Source organism: Lissotriton helveticus, chromosome 1_1 (genome assembly GCF_964261635.1).
Source record: "Lissotriton helveticus chromosome 1_1, aLisHel1.1, whole genome shotgun sequence".
Lineage (NCBI taxonomy): Eukaryota > Metazoa > Chordata > Amphibia > Caudata > Salamandridae > Lissotriton > Lissotriton helveticus.
This window is the reverse complement of record NC_136057.1, coordinates 1102737303-1102756456: the sequence shown is the minus strand read 5'-3', so window position 1 is coordinate 1102756456 and position 19154 is coordinate 1102737303. Positions and strand designations below refer to the sequence as shown.

The following is a 19154-nucleotide window of genomic DNA, read 5'->3' as shown; positions in this document are numbered from 1 at the left end:
GAGACCGTAGGAACAGGGCGGCGCAAAAGGGGCTTCATATCTAATTTTTTGGAAGAGGGGGTCTATGCCTCAGCCAGTTTAGGAGCTTCTTCCAGGGACTCTTAGCTCAGCAGCCCGCCCCCCCCGTCAGTGGTGATACTTCACCTGGGGGAGAATGATTTGGCCAAACTAGGCACATCCTTATTGAGGAGATCATCTCCACTGCGGGGTGGGTGGCCAGGATTTGCCCGGGCTGCACAGTAGTATGGTTGCAACTTATACCTCGGTGGCAGTGGCGAGGGGGGGACTCGGTCAGGGCGTTGAATCACTCGGTAAAGAGGATCAACACACAGTTGGACAAACTATTTCGAGCCTCCCGGTTGCAGACGATTCCACATGGATGTATCTGGGGCGAGCGGTTCTACCTGGGGGACGGGGTACACTTGACTGAGGCAGGGAACGTCCTGTGGTCTAATAATCTCTGGGCCTGGTTGGAGGGATTTGCAAAGTAAGTCTGTCCTGGTTTAGGTCTAGGAAGGGGGAGGCCAGATCGTCGGTTAACAATGCTGGCCTGTGGCGGTAAGGTCATGACCGGTGAGCAGCTATTTTAAGGTCTGAGGGGGCGGGCATCATCCTATGGAGGTTCCCGCCCAGGGGGATGGGCCATTGGCCCCTCCTAGAACTTCAGGGGCAAGGTAACTGGTGCTTCAAAGGGGCGCGGGTTGGAGGAGTCACGCTTTCCTTAGGCTGGTAGCCACCCCGCGCGCGCATACTTATGACGTCAGCGGATGGCGCAGAGTAAGGGCCCTCCTTTAGTGGGTAAATCAAGTTCACGGCATGGACCGGGTGAGTACCGGGCCCGGCTGCGCATGCGCACATCTTTTGGTGAGGCGCAGCTAGTAGGACCTGACACCGGTTAGCGACCTTGCCATATGGCCAGAAATGTTAGTATACATAAATTTCAGATGAGGATGTTGGATTCGGTTAGGAAACAATCTGTATTAGAGTTTTTTGTTAGGGATAGTCTCTCACACCTGTTGACAATCTTGTATCTAATGTCCTGCTGAATTTTTGTAAAAACTGATTATCGTGCAATTAAAATGTATTGTTTATATCTTAATAAATACGGCCGGGGGGTCTTGCGACCGCTCCTCTCCTCTGTACCTCTCGGTGGTGGGGCGTGTCCTCTGGGGCGCGCCCTACCACCGATTGGTTTGCGCCCTCCCTGACCCGGATGGCATTAAGCGACATCCAGGTCGGGGGGGCCGGCTGCAGGAGGGGTTTGGGAGAGGCGGCGTGCCGCCCTCCCCCCCGGGCCCCTCGAAGATGAAGCGGGGAGCGCCCAGGTTACCCCTTGTTGCCTGGACGCTCCCCCACACCGGTTGTGCCCCGCGCTCGGGGCTTCTTGTTTTCCCACCCACCATCCCTGGAACTATGCGGTGTTGTATTCATTATTAGTCTGATTCAGTCTGTAATTTGCTATGATGTTTGTTAGGCCAATTTTTCCATGCGTAGAAAACTGTTTTTGTTTGTGTATTTTGCTTGTGATGCTTTCTCTTAGGCCTTTTTTCCCCGTTTAGTTAATGGTATTGTAATATGTTATTTGGTTGCAATGGTATTTAGGCCTTTTTTCCCTTTTCTAGCTCTACGGTGTTATGCGTGATGGTTAACTTAGTCAGGGTAGTTGTCGTTTAGAATTTTTTCCCATAGGTCGTCGTATTTATTAGGAATGGGGCATGCGGTAAGGTCATGACCGGTGAGCAGCTATTTTAAGGTCTGAGGGGGTGGGCATCATCCTATGGAGGTTCCCGCCCAGGGGGAGGGGCCATTGGCCCCTCCTAGAACTTCAGGGGCAAGGTAACTGGTGCTTCAAAGGGGCGCGGGTTGGAGGAGTCACGCTTTCCTTAGGCTGGTAGCCACCCCGCGCGCGCATACTTATGACATCAGCGGATGGCGCAGAGTAAGGGCCCTCCTTTAGTGGGTAAATGGAGTTCACGGCGTGGACCGGGTGAGTACCAGGCCCGGCTGCGCATGCGCACATCTTTTGGTGAGGCGCAGCTAGTAGGACCTGACACCGGTTAGTGACTTTGCCATATGGCCAGAAATGTTAGTATACAAAAATTTCAGATGAGGATGTTAGATTCGGTTAGGAAACAATCTGTATTAGAGTTTTTTGTTAAGGATAGTCTCTCACACCTGTTGACAATCTTGTATCTAATGTCCTGCTGAATTTTTGTAAAAACTGATTATCGTGCAATTAAAATGTATTGTTTATATCTTAATAAATACGGCGGGGGGGTCTTGCGACCCCCCCCGCCTTCCAAAGATAACCATGTTTCATGTTCATGTGTCCGGGGGTTGGTGTGGTCATAGGGAGGGGGCGGCAGCCAGTCACTGACCATGTACACAGACACACCTTATCAAGAGTACACACGGGTTCTTGTCAGACTCAGCAATAAAGTACTGCGGGTCTGCGTGCTAAGACACAGGCCTTCAGACCCATGGGCTAGTGCATGGAGCTTCCGGTTTGGATGAAAAATTAAAGCTCCTAAAATGACACGTGCACGCCATTTCTTATTTCACATCCTTGTACTTTAACAGCTCAAGGAATTGCAAAAATACCTTTCAGCAGTGAGACGCAATAAACGCCCGGCAGTCGGGGAGTTTATAGTAGAACGTTTCTTCACAGTTACACGCGAATTAAAATGTCAGAAAAGTCTACACTCTCACGCACATAAGACATTTCATAAAGCTGTAACATCTTGGAAAATGAATGCGCTCTGCTAGCAGCACGAACTCATTCGCCTCATCTTCCTGCCAATTTCTGAACTTCTCCATCTGAACTGTCCAGTCTCATTTCCTCCAGGATGTTTATATTGCTGCTGGGGGATTCAACACGTGACTTCCACTAGCCTGCCTCGTTTTTTTCTCCAAAAGTCATGTAAATAAAACAGAAAAATATACACAGATGCTCATATGTACAACCCTTGTTTGCCATCACCAAAGTTACTGGTAAATTAAATTGTTCTGTGGCCGTAACACTTCAATCCTCCACTTCCAAATGTGGCAAAAGTACAACACTGTTGAGTAGAAATATACAACATATCTTCTCTCAGGCGTCTAAGATCTTAGCCTCAAGTTACTTTTATAAGAATTCAATAACTATTAAGCTTTTATAAAAAAAAACACTCCTGGCATCTCAACTCCATACTCGGGACTAATGCAAAAAGTATGACACGAAAGGATAACAATTCAAGAATCGACACAACACCCATTACCGGCACCCACTGTGATGCGCCCCACTGGATGACCGGTTATGGATAAGTAGGATGCTAATCCTGAAGGCTACAAGGAAGAAATGTCGTGAAGGGGGTGGGATAGACACAGCACCTTCCTTCTCCACACAAGTTTGGCAGGGGTAAAACTGCAGCCGAGCTCCTCCATGTAGATATGCCCACCATGGGCCACTGTGCACAATCAAGGGTCACACATAGCTGGTTTGGTGGGATGAAGCCATGTACTGCTGTCATGGATGTGATGGGACCTGGGTGCATGCCTGGCGTTTGGAGGTGGAGGTGGTCGTAGGCCAGGGTTTTGGGGGAAAGGACTGTCCACAGGTCAGTTTCGGTGTTCACTGACAATTGTATATAGCCAACGAGCAGTCACAACAGGTTGAGTAAACTGGGTCTGGGAGCAGTAGGCTAGGTCCTGAACCCACAGCCCTCTGCACACAACAAAGGTCTTGTACAGCTGCTTTGGGTGACCGGGCCAGGGAGCAGACCCTCGCAGTCCTCTGGGCCATAGGCAGCTGGGTTGCATTGGATGGTGGCTGCTGCAGTGTCTGGCCGTAGACAAGGTCCTATGCACAAAGCCTGCTGCTCATAACCAAGTGGAATGGGGGTGAATGACAGCCTGGCCTACAGACATGGGTCACACTATCAAAAACTGTGCTCACCTGCGCTAGATAGGATGGAGCTGGTTGCAAAATCTTATAATAGCATACTTGAAATCCACAAAAAATGTTTAACGTCCATGGTTGAAGTGAGCAGGATCTGTGGGGCACGATGAGACCAAATTTTTTTAATTTACCAAAAATGGTTCCACTTCTTAAAAAAAAAAAAAAAAAAGTGTTCCAGGACGGTTAATTCCAAGAGCTGAGATGCCTTAGCTGAAATAAACGACAACAAAAGAGATGCCCCAACCCCTCGTATCTTGATAATGCAATTATTTACACAGACCAAATGTCACTTCATTAGACCTGGTCAGGTACTTTTATTCATACCCATCACTCATAAGTTTTTTGCTTTTTTGTGAAGGTCTTATTTTTTTAGGCAAAAAAAGAGAAGATATACATAACATAACATAACATCACATCAAAAAGACTTTACACAGTTTTCAACACAAATCATACATACAATACATCCAGAAATACATCCAATTAATATAAAACATTAGACATTTATGAATTCATTTCAACAAGTGCTACAGATCGAATCCTATTTTTCAAAAAGAGATAAAACAAAGCGAAGTTGGATCACAAGAGCAAGCAATAAATGAATATTTCAAACATATCAATAAATGATAAAGCGACTCTTGTAGATGTGCCGACGCGTTTCAGGTTCGAATAACCAGTTCTCGAACCCTATTATAACAACATGCAAACAAAACACTTTGATAATTAATATGAATTGGGCCCGAATTATACATAACTAGTTCCCTATTTTGATAGGTCTCACGCATAACGACTATTGGCCGTAGGAATGAAAGAATGAAAAAATGAAATGTCGATGTGAATAAGGAAATAGGCATAAGGTATGGAAACATCTTTGAAAAATTAATAGTAGGATAACGAGTGAGTCAAAATATCGAACAAGATCACCATAAATCCTTTTCTTGAATTAGGATCGCTGAAACAGCAATCACGATCTCCTCCCTCCAAGCAGTGCTGGACGTTGCTTTTGGAGGTATGTAGGACCAAGACATGCGCCCAGGCGCGCAGAAAACAAAATACGTTGCTTGCTAATATTGTTTTTACAATATGCGCTTTATTCATTGTAGAAATATAAATTGAAGCTTAATTCAACGTCCCCTTATCGACATTAATGGAAACGCCGCCAGCCTGATAGAGACAGGTATTTTTCGATGATTTGATACACTATAGCAGTGGTAGGTTTGAGGCACACAGGTTGTCAATAAAACTTTAATGTTTTTTTGCATCCGATACAGATAAATCACAAAGCCCTGATGAGGGTTCGAGAACTGGTTGCTCGAACCTGAAACGCGTCGGCACATCTACAAGAGTCATTTTATCATTTATTGATATGTTTGAAATATTCATTTATTGCTTGCTCTTGTGATCCAACTTCGCTTTGTTTTATCTCTTTTTGAAAAATAGGATTCGATCTGTAGCACTTGTTGAAATGAATTCATAAATGTCTAATGTTTTATATTAATTGGATGTATTTCTGGATGTATTGTTTTATGTATGATTTGTGTTGAAAACTGTGTAAAGTCTTTTTGATGTGATGTTATGTTATGTAATGTATATCTTCTCTTTTTTTGCCTAAAAAATAAGACCTTCACAAAAAAGCAAAAAATGTATGAGTGATGGGTATAAATAAAAGTACCTGACCAGGTCTAATGAAGTGACATTTGGTCTGTGTAAATAATTGCATTATCAAGATACAAGGGGTTGGGGCATCTCTTTTGTTGTCGTAATATAAACGGTCCAGCCCACCCTCCGTCCCGCTAAGGACCTAACTCCTTCTTGTGCCATCCTTAGCTGAAATAGAAGCAAGCCGAGTGAGGAACAAACAGCTAAACATGAAAGAAGCCTTCTTGCCGGTTGCCCAAAAGAAACGTAAACGTGCTAAATTGAAAATGTGAAGGCTGCTTATAAAAGCCACTATACTTTTTTTTTCTTTTTTCAAGGCGTTTTATATAGCGCAAACTTGACCTGGTACCGGGTATCAGAGCGCTTTACATAGCACCAGTTGCGTTACATGAGGACACATACATTTTTTTAGGCACGGGGAGGTTAAGTGATGTGCCCATAATCACAAGATGTTCAGCGTCATTACCGAGACTCGAACCTCGTTCCCCAGATTGGAGGTTGACCGCCCTATCCGTTAGGCCAACGGAGTCACTTTTACACAAAAGGGGCTGAGGCAATACACTATCACCCCCAACACCTCAGTGGGAAGAATGAATAATAGCTTAAAATGGTGCACGGAACCGGAAGATTATCCCCTTTCAACTTTCAATAAGGAAAAACTTGTTTTGTCACTACGATCTTCTTCAGGGCTTTATGTATGAATCCTTCTTAGTATAGGGTGATATCATGAAATTAATGGTACATCCATTTTCTTAGGAATCACGATTTCATACAATTCTCTGGTGTTCAACCTGAGCATGACAATCTATGCAAAATAATCCTTGGGCTGAGTTGTTCCAGCTTTTATTTCTAACTCAAGTGTTCCAAAGTTTCAGGGCTTGCGGGTAGAAATTTCCTAAGTCTTGAGAGCTTAAGAGCTCATAAGCGAAAAACAGGTCCTGTGGCGTGTTCCTAAAGTCCTTTATTTTAGATCATCACATTACTATACTAATAAGGATCCATACATAAAGTCCTGAAGAAGTCTGTAGTGACGAAACGTGTTGGCTACATTTGAGGAAAAGAATAAAAACTATTTTTAAGACAATACTAAATATGAATAAAGAAATATCTTACAAACGAATTCAACAGAGTTTATGAATTATACATTTAACATCTGTGCTGAATGGTCATGAACAAAGTCTGATACATATTATTTGAATTGTGGTGCTGAGCCATTTGAATCGTTATTTAATGGAGTCACTGGAAGCTTCGAAATGACAATTATTTATTGCTTTTGAGAAGGTTTGTGTTAGCTGCTGAGTTCTGGGATGTGCTTTAAACGGATAGCTATAAAAATGCAGTAGGTACAGACTGCTTATTACTAAAATATATACTTTGCAAGTGCTAATTTTATTCTTAAACCTACATGTTTTAGCACAGTTTGTGGTAGCCTAATTTATACTGGGTGTAAAATGCAAGTTTATAAAATAATGGCTTGCATATTCACAGTGCTTTCTGCCAAAGGCTGGGACCTCATACCACTAAAAGCTATTTCCCTCAGCAGCAACCAGAATTCATTTCTTTGGCTGTCAGGTTACACCCACACAGACATCTGCAGGGATTGCATTAACAAATAGAAGTTTCATAACATAAAATAGTGCGTTTCCCACTTATTTCAAGCATGCATTAATTTTTAAGCAGTTACCTGAAAGTGAAATTTCAACAAAAGAAAGACTGAGTATTTTGTTCTTTTTAGCAATGCCTTTGACCCCTTCCCACCACTGACGTACCCCGACCCTTGCACTCAGGTTCACAGTTCTCATACTTTAATAACTTTGACCGCTGGTTAATGGTAAACTAAGGTTAACTTTGTTCATATTAATGTTTATTTGGAATAAAGAAAACTTCAGGAACTTCAATAAACTACAGTAAAAGTAACAGTTACAGTGCCTAACAAAAAACACACTAAAGTCTTGGACTGATAAATATTCGCTGTAGCTCACTTGTGCTGGAGAAGATAGGAGTTTTGACAGCAGGGGAAATTACATCAGACACAAAATAAATAGTTTTAGGGGATGATCAAATGTCTCAGGAAAGCACCAAAGACTCCATTATAGTGTAATATGGTTCTCAGTTATTGTATTAATACCAAGATGTGACGCGTGTATAAATGGCATTTGAAAGTGAAACTAAATATTAGGATTAAATGCAAGTTTGTACTCACTAAGGGTTTAAAAGACTTGGCTTTGCAATTAAATTAATTAATGGATAAGTAAATTATCTGTAATCAGAGTTCTCCTTCAAAGGAATCCCTTTGAAATGGTAAGCACTAAACTGTCCCAGTCATGTACAAAATCTCAGAGCACTTTTTTAGGTCTTTCTGTAGACAAAAGCCTATTATGGACCACAAAAAAATATTTACAATGGTTTTAGAGCTTGCCCACTGCTCATTACCGGTTGGCTTTAAGCATCAGTTATTCGCATACACAACGCCCCCAACAAGTTGAGCAAAAGGACCCTCCCCCTTTTCCCTTGTGGGTATTAACTGGAAGAAAAACTTGGCCGTTGGTTGTTTTATGCGTTTGTAGAAAGAACCAGCTAAGAATATCACCATGCATGAAATATGTTGTGCAGTATCCGTCGTTTATAATCCAATCATGATTTTCCTGAAATACTCTACTGAGGGAATTCCAATCAGCATTCTGAACATCTGAAAGTTTCCAAACAGCTTGTGCTTCGAAAGAGAGGAGTCTGGTTCTGGTTTCTTTTTGCATGTCAGGGTAATGGTTATTTGTTCTATTATCCGTCTGTACATCGAAAGTGTTCAATCTTATTGCTGAAAGAAAATACTATGAATGGCAGATGGACTGCGCTCAATTCCAGTAAGTTGATATAACATTTCTTTTTGAGACCATGTCTCTTGTACTCAAAGATGATACAAATGAGCTCCCCAACCTTTCAAGGAGATAGGAGAACAAGTGCCTGCTTCAAAACGTCTTGGTGGAACAGATCTCCTTTTAAAAGGTGCTCCATTGTGCACCATCACTGAAAAGATGTAGGCACAGTCGGAGTAAGAATTAATTTGCATTCTCAATTGTTGGAGTGCTGGCACCACTGATCGTCAAGACACCACTGAAGCGCCGCATGTGTTATGAGTCAGTAGGAAGAATCAAGAAGTCCGGGGTTCTAGCAATGAAGAGATTTTGCAAACAGTCACCTATGATGTCTTTAGTAGATTTCCACAATGAAGAATAGAAATTGTCACTCCTCCAAAATAAACTTTTGCTGATTGTGTGCCCAGCACTACTCTTAAGTAATTGATGGATTGAGATTGAAGTTGCTTGTGGATGAGTGGCCCATAAATCTAGTCTGTTCAGAGTAGCTTAAGTCTTCTGGAAATGCTGTGTAACTTCTTGCAGGTTTGATTAGCCAGTCATTTAACTATGGGTAGAAAAATATTTTTTGCGTTCTCAGATTTACGACCACTACACCACACACGTGGAGAATATTCTTGGGGTTAATTTCAAGCATCAGTAAGCGTATTTTCGACAAGAAACCTCTAGAACGTATGATGGTGTGCCACTAATGGAATATAAAAGTGAAAGTATGCATTCTGAAGGATGATAGCATATAGCTGATCTCCTTGACTGAGAAAAGGGTGAATGTTGTGGGGGGCTAGAACTTGGAACGTCTCTTTACCCATTTGTTTCCCAGTTTCTAGTCAAGAATATATCGAATATAGATGGGCAACAGTGATTTACGGGGGTGTTTTTCACAGAGTTGTGAGTGACACCAAATAGACTAAAGCGAAGCTCGAGTTGTCTATGATGCCACTCAGACCCCCAGGGGTAAAAAACATCCCCATAATTCACTTTTTACTCATCTATACTTTTATGTTATTTATGACCCCCAAAATCATCTGCCCCTGCTTTAAACTGCTACGTAATGGCAGAGGAGTAATGGGTGCCATACATAACATGGCCTCTTATGTTACCCTGTACCAAAAGAAGAAGAAAAAAAAACCTTACCTGCCATCCTTGACCAACCCCCACCACCTTCACTACCTTCCTTCCCCCTCCTGCAATTGTACTTTCTGCTTTAAGTGAAAGCAGACAGCGGAGCTGCGCAGATAGGCTCTCCGAGAGCCCTGTCAGCATGGCCTTCCAGGCCATTAGGATGTAGCAAAAGTGGCTAACAAGTTGTTTTGTTATCAACTGTTGCTACGTCATACCAGTGAGACATTACATTTTGAAACTAATATAAACAGAGGCTCTATATGGGAGCCTTACATAACATGATGAATAAATTCCTTCATTTTTTGAGAAGTAGGGAACTGTTCTCAAGTCCCCTTCTCCAGAAAGGTATTGACCTGATGTTAAAGCTTGTCCATTTGAAGTCGCAAGCATTCTTAGGAGGAACCACTTGAGGAGAAGACATGAAACTAAGACAATCGCCATGCTGAACAAGTATCATCATCCGTATGTCTTTTGTAATGCTTTATCAATGGCGTAGATGTTTCTGATGCTTCTCCCTATTAGAGTTGTGGATGAAAGAAGGCAGAAGAGAAAATGACTGTTAACCAGCTGTGGCAGGTTTTCCACTGATCTTCTCGGTTTCTTGACTATCTCTTTAGCTAAATCATTTTAGTTTCAGCAGATGTTAATGTTTAGCAACATGGGGGTTTTGAACACAATGCAAAAAACATATCCATATAATTTATATACGAGATTAAATTTCAAATCAACAGACGAAGTTCGCACTGGCCAAATTAGCATGAAGGAGTTCTCTTAACCACGAGACCATCTGGCTATTAGGAAACAGTGACACTGACTGATCAAACAAGTAAAAATAATACCAATAAATCAAAGCGTAGTACTCAATAAAGTTCTTGAAAACCTTGTTTAGGAAACAATCACAGAAAATATTAAAAGTCATCCAGGAAAGAAAACCTTCAATCTGCAAAGCCCAGCCTTGTATGTATGTATATGGTATTTATAAAGCAGTAAACTAGCCAAAAGGCAGTGGATCACTGTAAAAATATGGGCAAAGATCAGCATAAAGTCAACAACTATTAGAGGAGGAAGCTGGGGAGTGGACGGTTAATGCATTGTGATGTTGTGCTCTTTAGAGATGAGAGCTTTCAAAACGGTTTCTTAATTTGAAGCAGAGTTGGGGCAGTCCTGACCTATATGGGGATATTGTTCCAGATCCTAAGGCAGAGATGGAGAAGGCAAGACATAAGCGAAATGTATTGTGTGAAACACAAAATCCAAACAACTCTGCAATAACCATTTCTCCATGCTCATACAATTGAATCACTTGCTACTGCGTAGCAGATTCTAAACCCCAAATAAACTGCATAAACCAACCTTCTTCTGTTATGCTACAGAATGTCAGCTATACAATGCTTCAACAAAACACGTCAACTGCTTTCATACACATCTAAGTACTCATTTATGTGCAGCCTGCTTTTTAAGTGTGCCTGAAGAAGACTCATATATGGACCATCCCAGGATCACACAAAACACATCTACTGGGGAATAAGCATACAACCAGTCTTTCCAGTTTCTAAAGTTGCCTAATATTCAGTTGCGGCCGGCACTGCTTGATGGTCCAGGGGCGGGCGAGAGGGGTTGCAGGGTTATCGCGGGAATGTAAACAAAAAAGTTTTTAAAAAATTAAAATTACCTTTCTGCTGGGTTCTGTGTCTTCTCGGCTCCTGCTCGCCTACCGCAGACAGGAAAAGGAAGTAGGCAGCCAGGCTCCTTCCCCTAAGTAAATCACAACGCTGCAGGCAGCATTGTGATTGGCCGGGACGCCGCCCAGCCAGGGTCTAATGGGGGTGACCATGTTCTCCATGCAGGCTGCAATGCAGCCTCCATGGAGAAGGGCAAAGTGTGCATGACTGGTTTGGCTGACCAGAGAGGGCCGATCAAACAGGCTTTGCGCACTCAGGAATGGGCAAACCACTCCTCCTCTGCCCAGCTCAAACAGCAGAGCAACCCCACCGACCTGCCCGCAATGCACAAATCAAACATAAAATGGTAATAACTTTTAGTTATTACCTTTTGTTATTACCATTTTATGTTTTGACTTTCTCACACTGCAAGAAAGCAGTGGGGCGACGCTCCCCCGCCCTAGTTGAGGAGCCACTGCTAATATCTGCCTAATATTTGCAAAGGAACTGTGTTTTACCACAGACAGAACACAATGCATTAACCATATAGACCGTAGCACTATTAAACAAATTAAATTATGAAGAGCACATAATAGCATGGGTGAGTGACCCTTGAACGTTTTTTGTTATTTAAGTCAATGAAACTTCAGTCTTTAAAAACATAAAAAAACAATTGGAAACCGAAAAAAACACAAAACAAAAAACAACAAAACAAAAACAACACACAATAAAATAAAAATATGCACACACACCTCCCCCCCCCCACCAATGCATCCACTCTCAACAGAAAAAAAGGCACTAACACAATCTTGCGTCTGCACACAAGAGATTACTCAATATATAATTTTTAATAGAGGTGTTCAAAAACAGACAGCAATGCAATCAAGGATCCCATTGCATACCTTCCCGTTACAACTGCAACCGATTCAAAAGGTTGAACCGGGCCTGTAGTATGCTAGAATGGTCAAAAAGAAATAGTAATACACGAATGTTTGCCAAATGCTTGACAGGAATTCATTAAAACAAGTTATTCGGAAAAACGCTGTACAAGATGTAGTCAGAAATTGCCAGCATGTGCAAGACCAAATGCAACGGATTCAAAACAGATAAGCTAGACTTGACAATAACAACCATTCTTCTGTGGGAGGCAGCATGGAGAACTGGATCTAGAAAAAGTGCTCACACTCGTGCGAACAAAATATCACATTGAAGGAGCCAGTTTGTTTTTAAAAAATCCGACTGGCCTCGATGACAAAATAACTCCACACACATTTACCTGAAAAAAGGCAGAAAACAGCCAACAAGCCACTCCACAAGGAAATAAAGGTGAGAACTACACATACCAGAGCACTATAAAGAAAAGTAATTTGTACTGCAATATAAACAGCAGAAAAAGTAAATGCTCAAACGTATTAACGATTACATATTCAAAAGGTATTTGTCAAACCCTATGCAATATAAAAGGTAAAATGTGCAGTAACCTAAATGTGGCCACCCTATGCTTGCAATAAAAATGTTAATGTAACAAAATGTCATATATGCAGGTGTTTTGTAATTATTTTTTTAAACGAGCCTTTTAGTATTCAATTTTTATTATTTTAGAAGGAGAAAATAATAAATCAACATTGAACAATTACTCAAAACGGAGGCAACTACAACATTACACTGTCAATTAAACACTTGATACAACCTACTCACTCCATGCTGGGGTGGGAGGAAGGAAAAGGTAATTGACAATTTGATAGACAAATTAATGAAGCACACTGATCAAAAGCTCCTCTATACACGTATGCTATGGATGTTTTTTGGAAAGTCTAATGGCACAACACCGCTCTGAAAAGCCAGACCTTAAAAGCAATTGTAAGCGACCACAGTGGCCGAATGTTGCACAGAAGAATTTGATTAGATGAGGTCAATCCACTAACCTTTTTAAGTGATTCATTTGGCAAAAAGGCGCCAATAGGGCATGGTCGCTGCAACACAAATCAAACCTGTTTAGGTAGTCAAGTGCAACGCTGAACAAAGTGCACACATTACTTTAGTTGCCGCAGCATCAGCCCACAATGTACGTGCCAAAGAAATGGAATCAAAGCATGCATAAAGAAACTGCAGTGCTTCAAACTCCTACAGAGGACTAAATAGAGAAACTATATGTGGCTCTGGCTTGCTACTTGTATATACCCATGACACGTACTGCCAACTCAACCATTGTAACTATCACGGTTATACTCCTAGAGTATCAAGCTAACTCGGGAGAAGCTATCTTAAAAAAAACAGCTAATACGTTTGTTCAAATTAAAATAAAGCTTGCTACACATGCTTTGTACCGTGCCTTCTCTTCTTACTATTTTAAAGAGGTGCATTAAGGAATAACAAGCAACACTCGCCAACTTGCAACCCGATTTTTTTTTTTTTTTTTACACAGTAGTTTTAATTGAGTTTTTCAGATAATACAAATCAAATGACGCCATTTGTCATAGAAAAACGTAGTATAATCAGTATGCATCATAATGTGCCACCCGACCTTTCAAACCAACACTGTTCTCTGTCAATATTTATTAAAACAAATTTACGGATTGTGGATTTTCTGTGATTATTTCACAAAGTTAAAAAAATACACACATAAAATTTAAAACCTGGAGAATATTTAATTAGCAAACCACTGAGAGCAAAGAGAAGATATTTGCACAAAGTTTTCTACAATTGGCTGAAGATATTTCTGCCATCCAGTAAAGCTCAATGAGGTCCAAGGCCTCACCCACCAATTCACATACTTTATAAAATGCACAATACTAGATTAAGCAAAGTTTGCTGTACGCTCCAACAACCATGAAAAGAAACATTTTGTGAATCCATATACGGTCCTACTCAGTCAGTGATGAGGACCACAAAAACCTTGCCATGTCTCTACAGAAACTGCCCTTCATTTCCCAATTTCCCTTCCATAAAGTCTGTTGTGTAGTCGGATCAGTACTCGTGGTTGGTACAGGTGGTTCGGAACAATGGCATGAAGAAACGAGCACCGGGACAGCAAACACGTCTGGCGTTAGCTGTGGGTTTTTGGCTTTGCCAATGCTCACTTTGTTTGAGGGTGGTTTTTGTAAAACAATGTTTGGGAAATTGCCAGGCCCTTACCAATATGGAAAAAAAACAATGGCTAAAAACAACAAGCATTTGCAATGCAATAGGTCTCGCATTTACAAGAGTTTGAGCTATTGGCATTGTAGTTGCCAATGCCTTTTATTTATATGTGGTTTTTAAAACAGATAAATAAAAGGCATTGTGCGTGTAACAAGAGGGAGAGAGAGGACTAGATAGCTAGTCCGAGTCCCCGAGGGTTTATATGTGATTATTCAAAAAGGACTAGCTTAAGTTGACCAAAGTGTTGCAGTACTCTAATTAGTTCTGTCACGGGCACCTTGTTGGTGTATTCATGAAGCCCTCACCCACCAACCTAGTTGGTGGCATGCTTCATCATCGGGCCCACCCAGTGACACCTAGTATGTCCCGGGTGTGCTACGACGCCTGATTACAGCAGAGCTGGTATATTGCTGAGAGTGCAGTGAGTGAGGTTGAGTGAGTTGTGATTTAAAACGGCTTGGTGGTGGTCCCAGTACCCGAGGGTAAATTAAATTTTAATAACTGGGCCGTCACCAGCGGTTAAAAGTAAGGCTACAGGACGCATAAGGGTGGCGAGTTACTGCCCCCTGCGTCCTTCAGATGGTCGACATGTTTCAGCCAGTGCCTTAGAGTATTCTGGCTTTCCTCAGGACCGTTTTTTAAAAGGTGTGGTGAAATAAAACAGACTTAGTATTGTGGTACAGACTATGTGATACAATCGATGCGTCAAAGCGAAGTTGGCAGGTTTTGCATGAAGCTGGCGTGTTTTTTTGATGTCTTAATCCAGTTCCTTGTTTTGGAACATGACTTCTCTCTCTCGCTCGGCGTCTACAGATCTGCCGTCGCGTCAGATCTGTAGACACGCCAGCTTCATGCAAAACCTGCCAACTTCGCTTTGACGCATCGACGGGTGCCTAGCACTGTATTAAGAGTACACAGCGGATTTTCCACGATTACAGCTGATGAAACAATATCAAGAAGACAAGGACTAAACCCTGTGAGGTCCTGAGGAGAATCCCCATTACAAAGGGGTTTCGAAACGCGGCGACCTTCCTTTTTGCATAAGGCCAATCTTTACGACAAATGTGATTGTAAAATACTTAGTTTGTATATAGGTTTGATGGCCTGATAAGTGATGTTTTTAAATACTATTCAAGAATATGACAAAATAATATGAGTACCCCACCATTTTGAGTAATTGGTTCTGTTGAACCTTGGTGAGGATATTCACCTTTTTTCCATTTTTCCATAAAACCTTCCCCTTCACCATCCACTGTCTCACCCCTTTCTTTTGTTTGTCCATCCCCGTGAGTTAGAATCGCTGTATGACAGTTTTCACATAACAAATTATGGTTTTGTAATGAGCCCGTATGAGTGATACCTGCCCATTTTTCCAATCGTCTCCCATTTGCGTTTTCTATTTCACATTTTTCCCAAGTTTTTAAAAAGATATTTCCCTCCCTCTTTTTCTAAAAATAGTAAAACCAATTAAAAATTGATGAAAACATTTTTTGAACTTATAAAAAGAAATAAAAGGATTATTACAGACACACTGTGTATGGTGTTTATGCGACAATTGTTTAATTTCATTGTGCATTGAAGATAGATCAATTTATTTCGCAGTACTGGCATCCTGTTTTGTTAAGATTGATATGTGGTGCAGCCTTACTGTGTTTGAGCCAACCCCTTTTGGTGTTTCCTGTCTTTGTTAAAAAGACGCATGCAAAGGCCAACAACCTTGGGTCAAAACGAAAATCAAACGCACGAGCGTGTGCGATTCTTAGGTTAGTTTTGGAAGCCCCTATATGAGATCTTTTGCCAGAACAGCGCATGCGCTCTGTTTCAGGCTCGCTGTTTCAGCCTCAACCTAAAAATGTTTTTGGTGTCAAAAAGTACTTATTGCCATAGTGGTCCCTGCACTTGAGAACTATTTTGTGTGGATGTGTTCTTTGTGAAAGGGCAGGATGCTGTTCGTCTCGCTGACAGTTGCCAACTACTGAAGAGGGCTGCCCTACTGCCCCAGCCAGTATGCTGTAGTGAGTGGAAGAAAAATGTGATTGGCAACAGCAGACGAATGGACGAAGAGGGCTGACATCCTGTATAAATATATTATACATACAAATCTTTAATATAATCAAAAGGTCTCTGCTAATTCCAGGCCTCATAAAGGAGATGGTGCCTACAGCTGCCTGACAAAATCACGAGTCTGGGGATCATACTACGAATGCAGCACAGTCCCTATGTGATGGGGTAAAGGAGTTGAATCAAATGGCAAGTCTAATTACGTAGGCAGTGCGATGAACAGAAACCTACAAAGAGCTTTAAAAACAATATCTATTGGTTGTGTACGTGAGAAAGAACTGCACTTGGTCTACTCGTGACACATCCCACTATGATATCTTAAGGTGACAGCAGGACAGGTAAAAACATTGGACTTATGCTAAGGAGAAGTGCAACTGTTATGCTTACTCTACAGCAATTGTCAAAGTGACATCAACTGGGAAACTACATTCCAAGTGAGCGGGACTTATGCTGGTCTAGAGAGCCATAAAACGGTGAGGAAGTATGCAAAGCCATTTGGCCAACCATGGCACATTCTCCAAAACCCTCTGAATGCTTTCACCACTCTTCAGACTGTTTGTAAGTTCAGCTGGTGCCAAACTTGTTGGGGTACAGCTAGTGATTCAGAATGGACGACCAGACTGAATGAACGCGAGTTAACAGTGCTCGGTATAATGTGCCTCCTGAAGCAAGACAAAAAAGCAATTATAAATCCTAGATAGCAGAAAATGGCAACGTTCCTGTTTAAGGGCCTAAAAAAATAACGAACCAGGGTTCAAAGAAAAAACTATCTACTGGTGAATTCAACAGGTCCGAGAAACAAAATACAACTAGGACACTTTTCTCTGGAAACTTATGGCCAATCAAAGAGTGACTTCTGGAGAGCATAGGGTTGTAGATAGGAGTGTGCCCAGGCAAGGACAGACATTCTGAAATCCTGCCAAATAGTGCGACCAAGTTAAACGTGGTGCCCTTGTTGTGATCTTCCACCCATCAACTGAAAACTCAGACCTTGTAGGCATGCATCAATCGATCAAAAAGACAGCTTCAAGGATATGTGGTATCATCCTTATTTAAGTGAGTGTACACATGACTGTAGATTGCGGTTATATATACCCATCTCATGCTTTGTGGAGTCTATGTTTTTAACCACCTTGCGGTTCGAGGAATTATTTGGTTAACCTCAGCCTGCGTGCCCCCCTCCCCCCTCACAACTCCCTACAGTTTTTTGGTGCAGTCTAAAGACAGGAATGATACCGTGGCTCCTTAAGTACATAATATTAGAGGCAGAAGATAAACTTACATATATATCCCTTTAAATCTCCATGAGGAAAGTGGATTCAGTTGATAACACTTATATTGAGTGCAGCCAAGCAGGTGATCCGGGAAGCGTGGGGACCAGCAAGTTACAGGATCACAAACAATGGTTTTTCGAAATCTGGGACACAATGGACATGGAAAAATTAACTGACAGTAAAACAAGGAGGGGTGGACTTCCAGAAGCGCTGGGCATCCTGACAGAAGCTATTGGGAAATGAGTTCATTGAACTGACATGTCCCAAATATCTTTAAGTGCTGCGACTGACAGCCTCGAAGGAGGCAGGAATGTGAACAGTACATCTAGGAGAGTTCAAGAGGTATATAACAAGAAGTCTTTGTTGCGAGTAATACGTTTTTCCATCAAGGGGACGAACTAAGGCAGCATCGAGAGTGGCATGGTGGGGCAGGAGGAAATGGGTTTGGTAGAGCCTGGGGTGGGTTGTGGTTTGGTAATTTTGCATTTCATTTGCTTTCGCTGCCGGTCGACAGAAAGCAGGCAGGAGTAAGTGTTTTTCTTAATAACTTAAATAAAAATAATTGAGTCAGGAAAGACGGGAATGGTGTAATGTGAGGCATGATAATCATGATAGCAAAAAAGGAAGAGATAGCAAATGAAGGGATAACTCGTCATTTCCTGTCTCCTAAGTGTGCTTGTTTGTTGATTTGAGAATACTTAAGTGCAGCCCTAGCCATGTATAAACAACCAAAAACGTTGCATTTGATTTTTACCTTCGAAAATCTTAGTAAATTAATATAAAGACAGCTTTCAAAAAATGAACACGTACTCCTTGAGAAGGGTTAAGTAATAGCAATAAGAAGTAAACAAAATGAAATCATGTGCTTTAGAGTAACTCCCGTTTACAAACTTTAATTTCACATGTGAAATCACCCTGCCATGGAATTTAAAAAGGAAAATAAAATTGTGCTTTATCTATATATATTCACAAAGGCAATTTCTCCACAAAATAACACATTTTAATCCAAACCAACTATTTTCAGTCCTCCATAATTATTTCAAATGGCTGCCTTTTAACTGGCTACCCAGAAACCTCCTCTGAAAATGTACATTTTTAATTTTCAAATTAACATAAGCTAGCACTGAACTGAATCAATTTACTTGAACATCCACAGAAAAAGGCACAAAAGGTCACCCACTTACGTGCTAGCGAGTGGGAGTCTTTGATCTCACCATGATGCTGGTTTTTTTCAGTCCCAGGGAAGGTTAAAAGACAGTAGAAAAGTCCATGCCAGGCAGTGGAACATTGCAGAAGCAACAGCAGCAAACATAAAGAGCAAAGGGAATAAAGAAAAGACAATGTGTTAGTTCATCCCAGCAAGTCCTGCATGAATATTCAGTATTCTCCCAGCAGATATCTGGAAGATTAGCTTATTGCAACACAAGAG

The 19154-nt window shown here is 41.6% G+C and overlaps 1 protein-coding gene across 4 annotated transcripts in view; it reads right to left on the bottom strand.

The window, feature by feature from the left end:
- Window positions 1–19154, bottom strand: part of OSBPL8 (oxysterol binding protein like 8) — a 1077846-nt gene that overhangs the window by 685055 nt on the left and 373637 nt on the right. For all 4 annotated transcript variants that reach the window (XM_078678323.1, XM_078678342.1, XM_078678332.1 and 1 more), the window contains one exon: window positions 18910–18946. In XM_078678323.1, the coding sequence (XP_078534449.1) occupies window positions 18910–18946 (37 nt within the window). The remainder of the gene's footprint in view (window positions 1–18909; window positions 18947–19154) is intronic.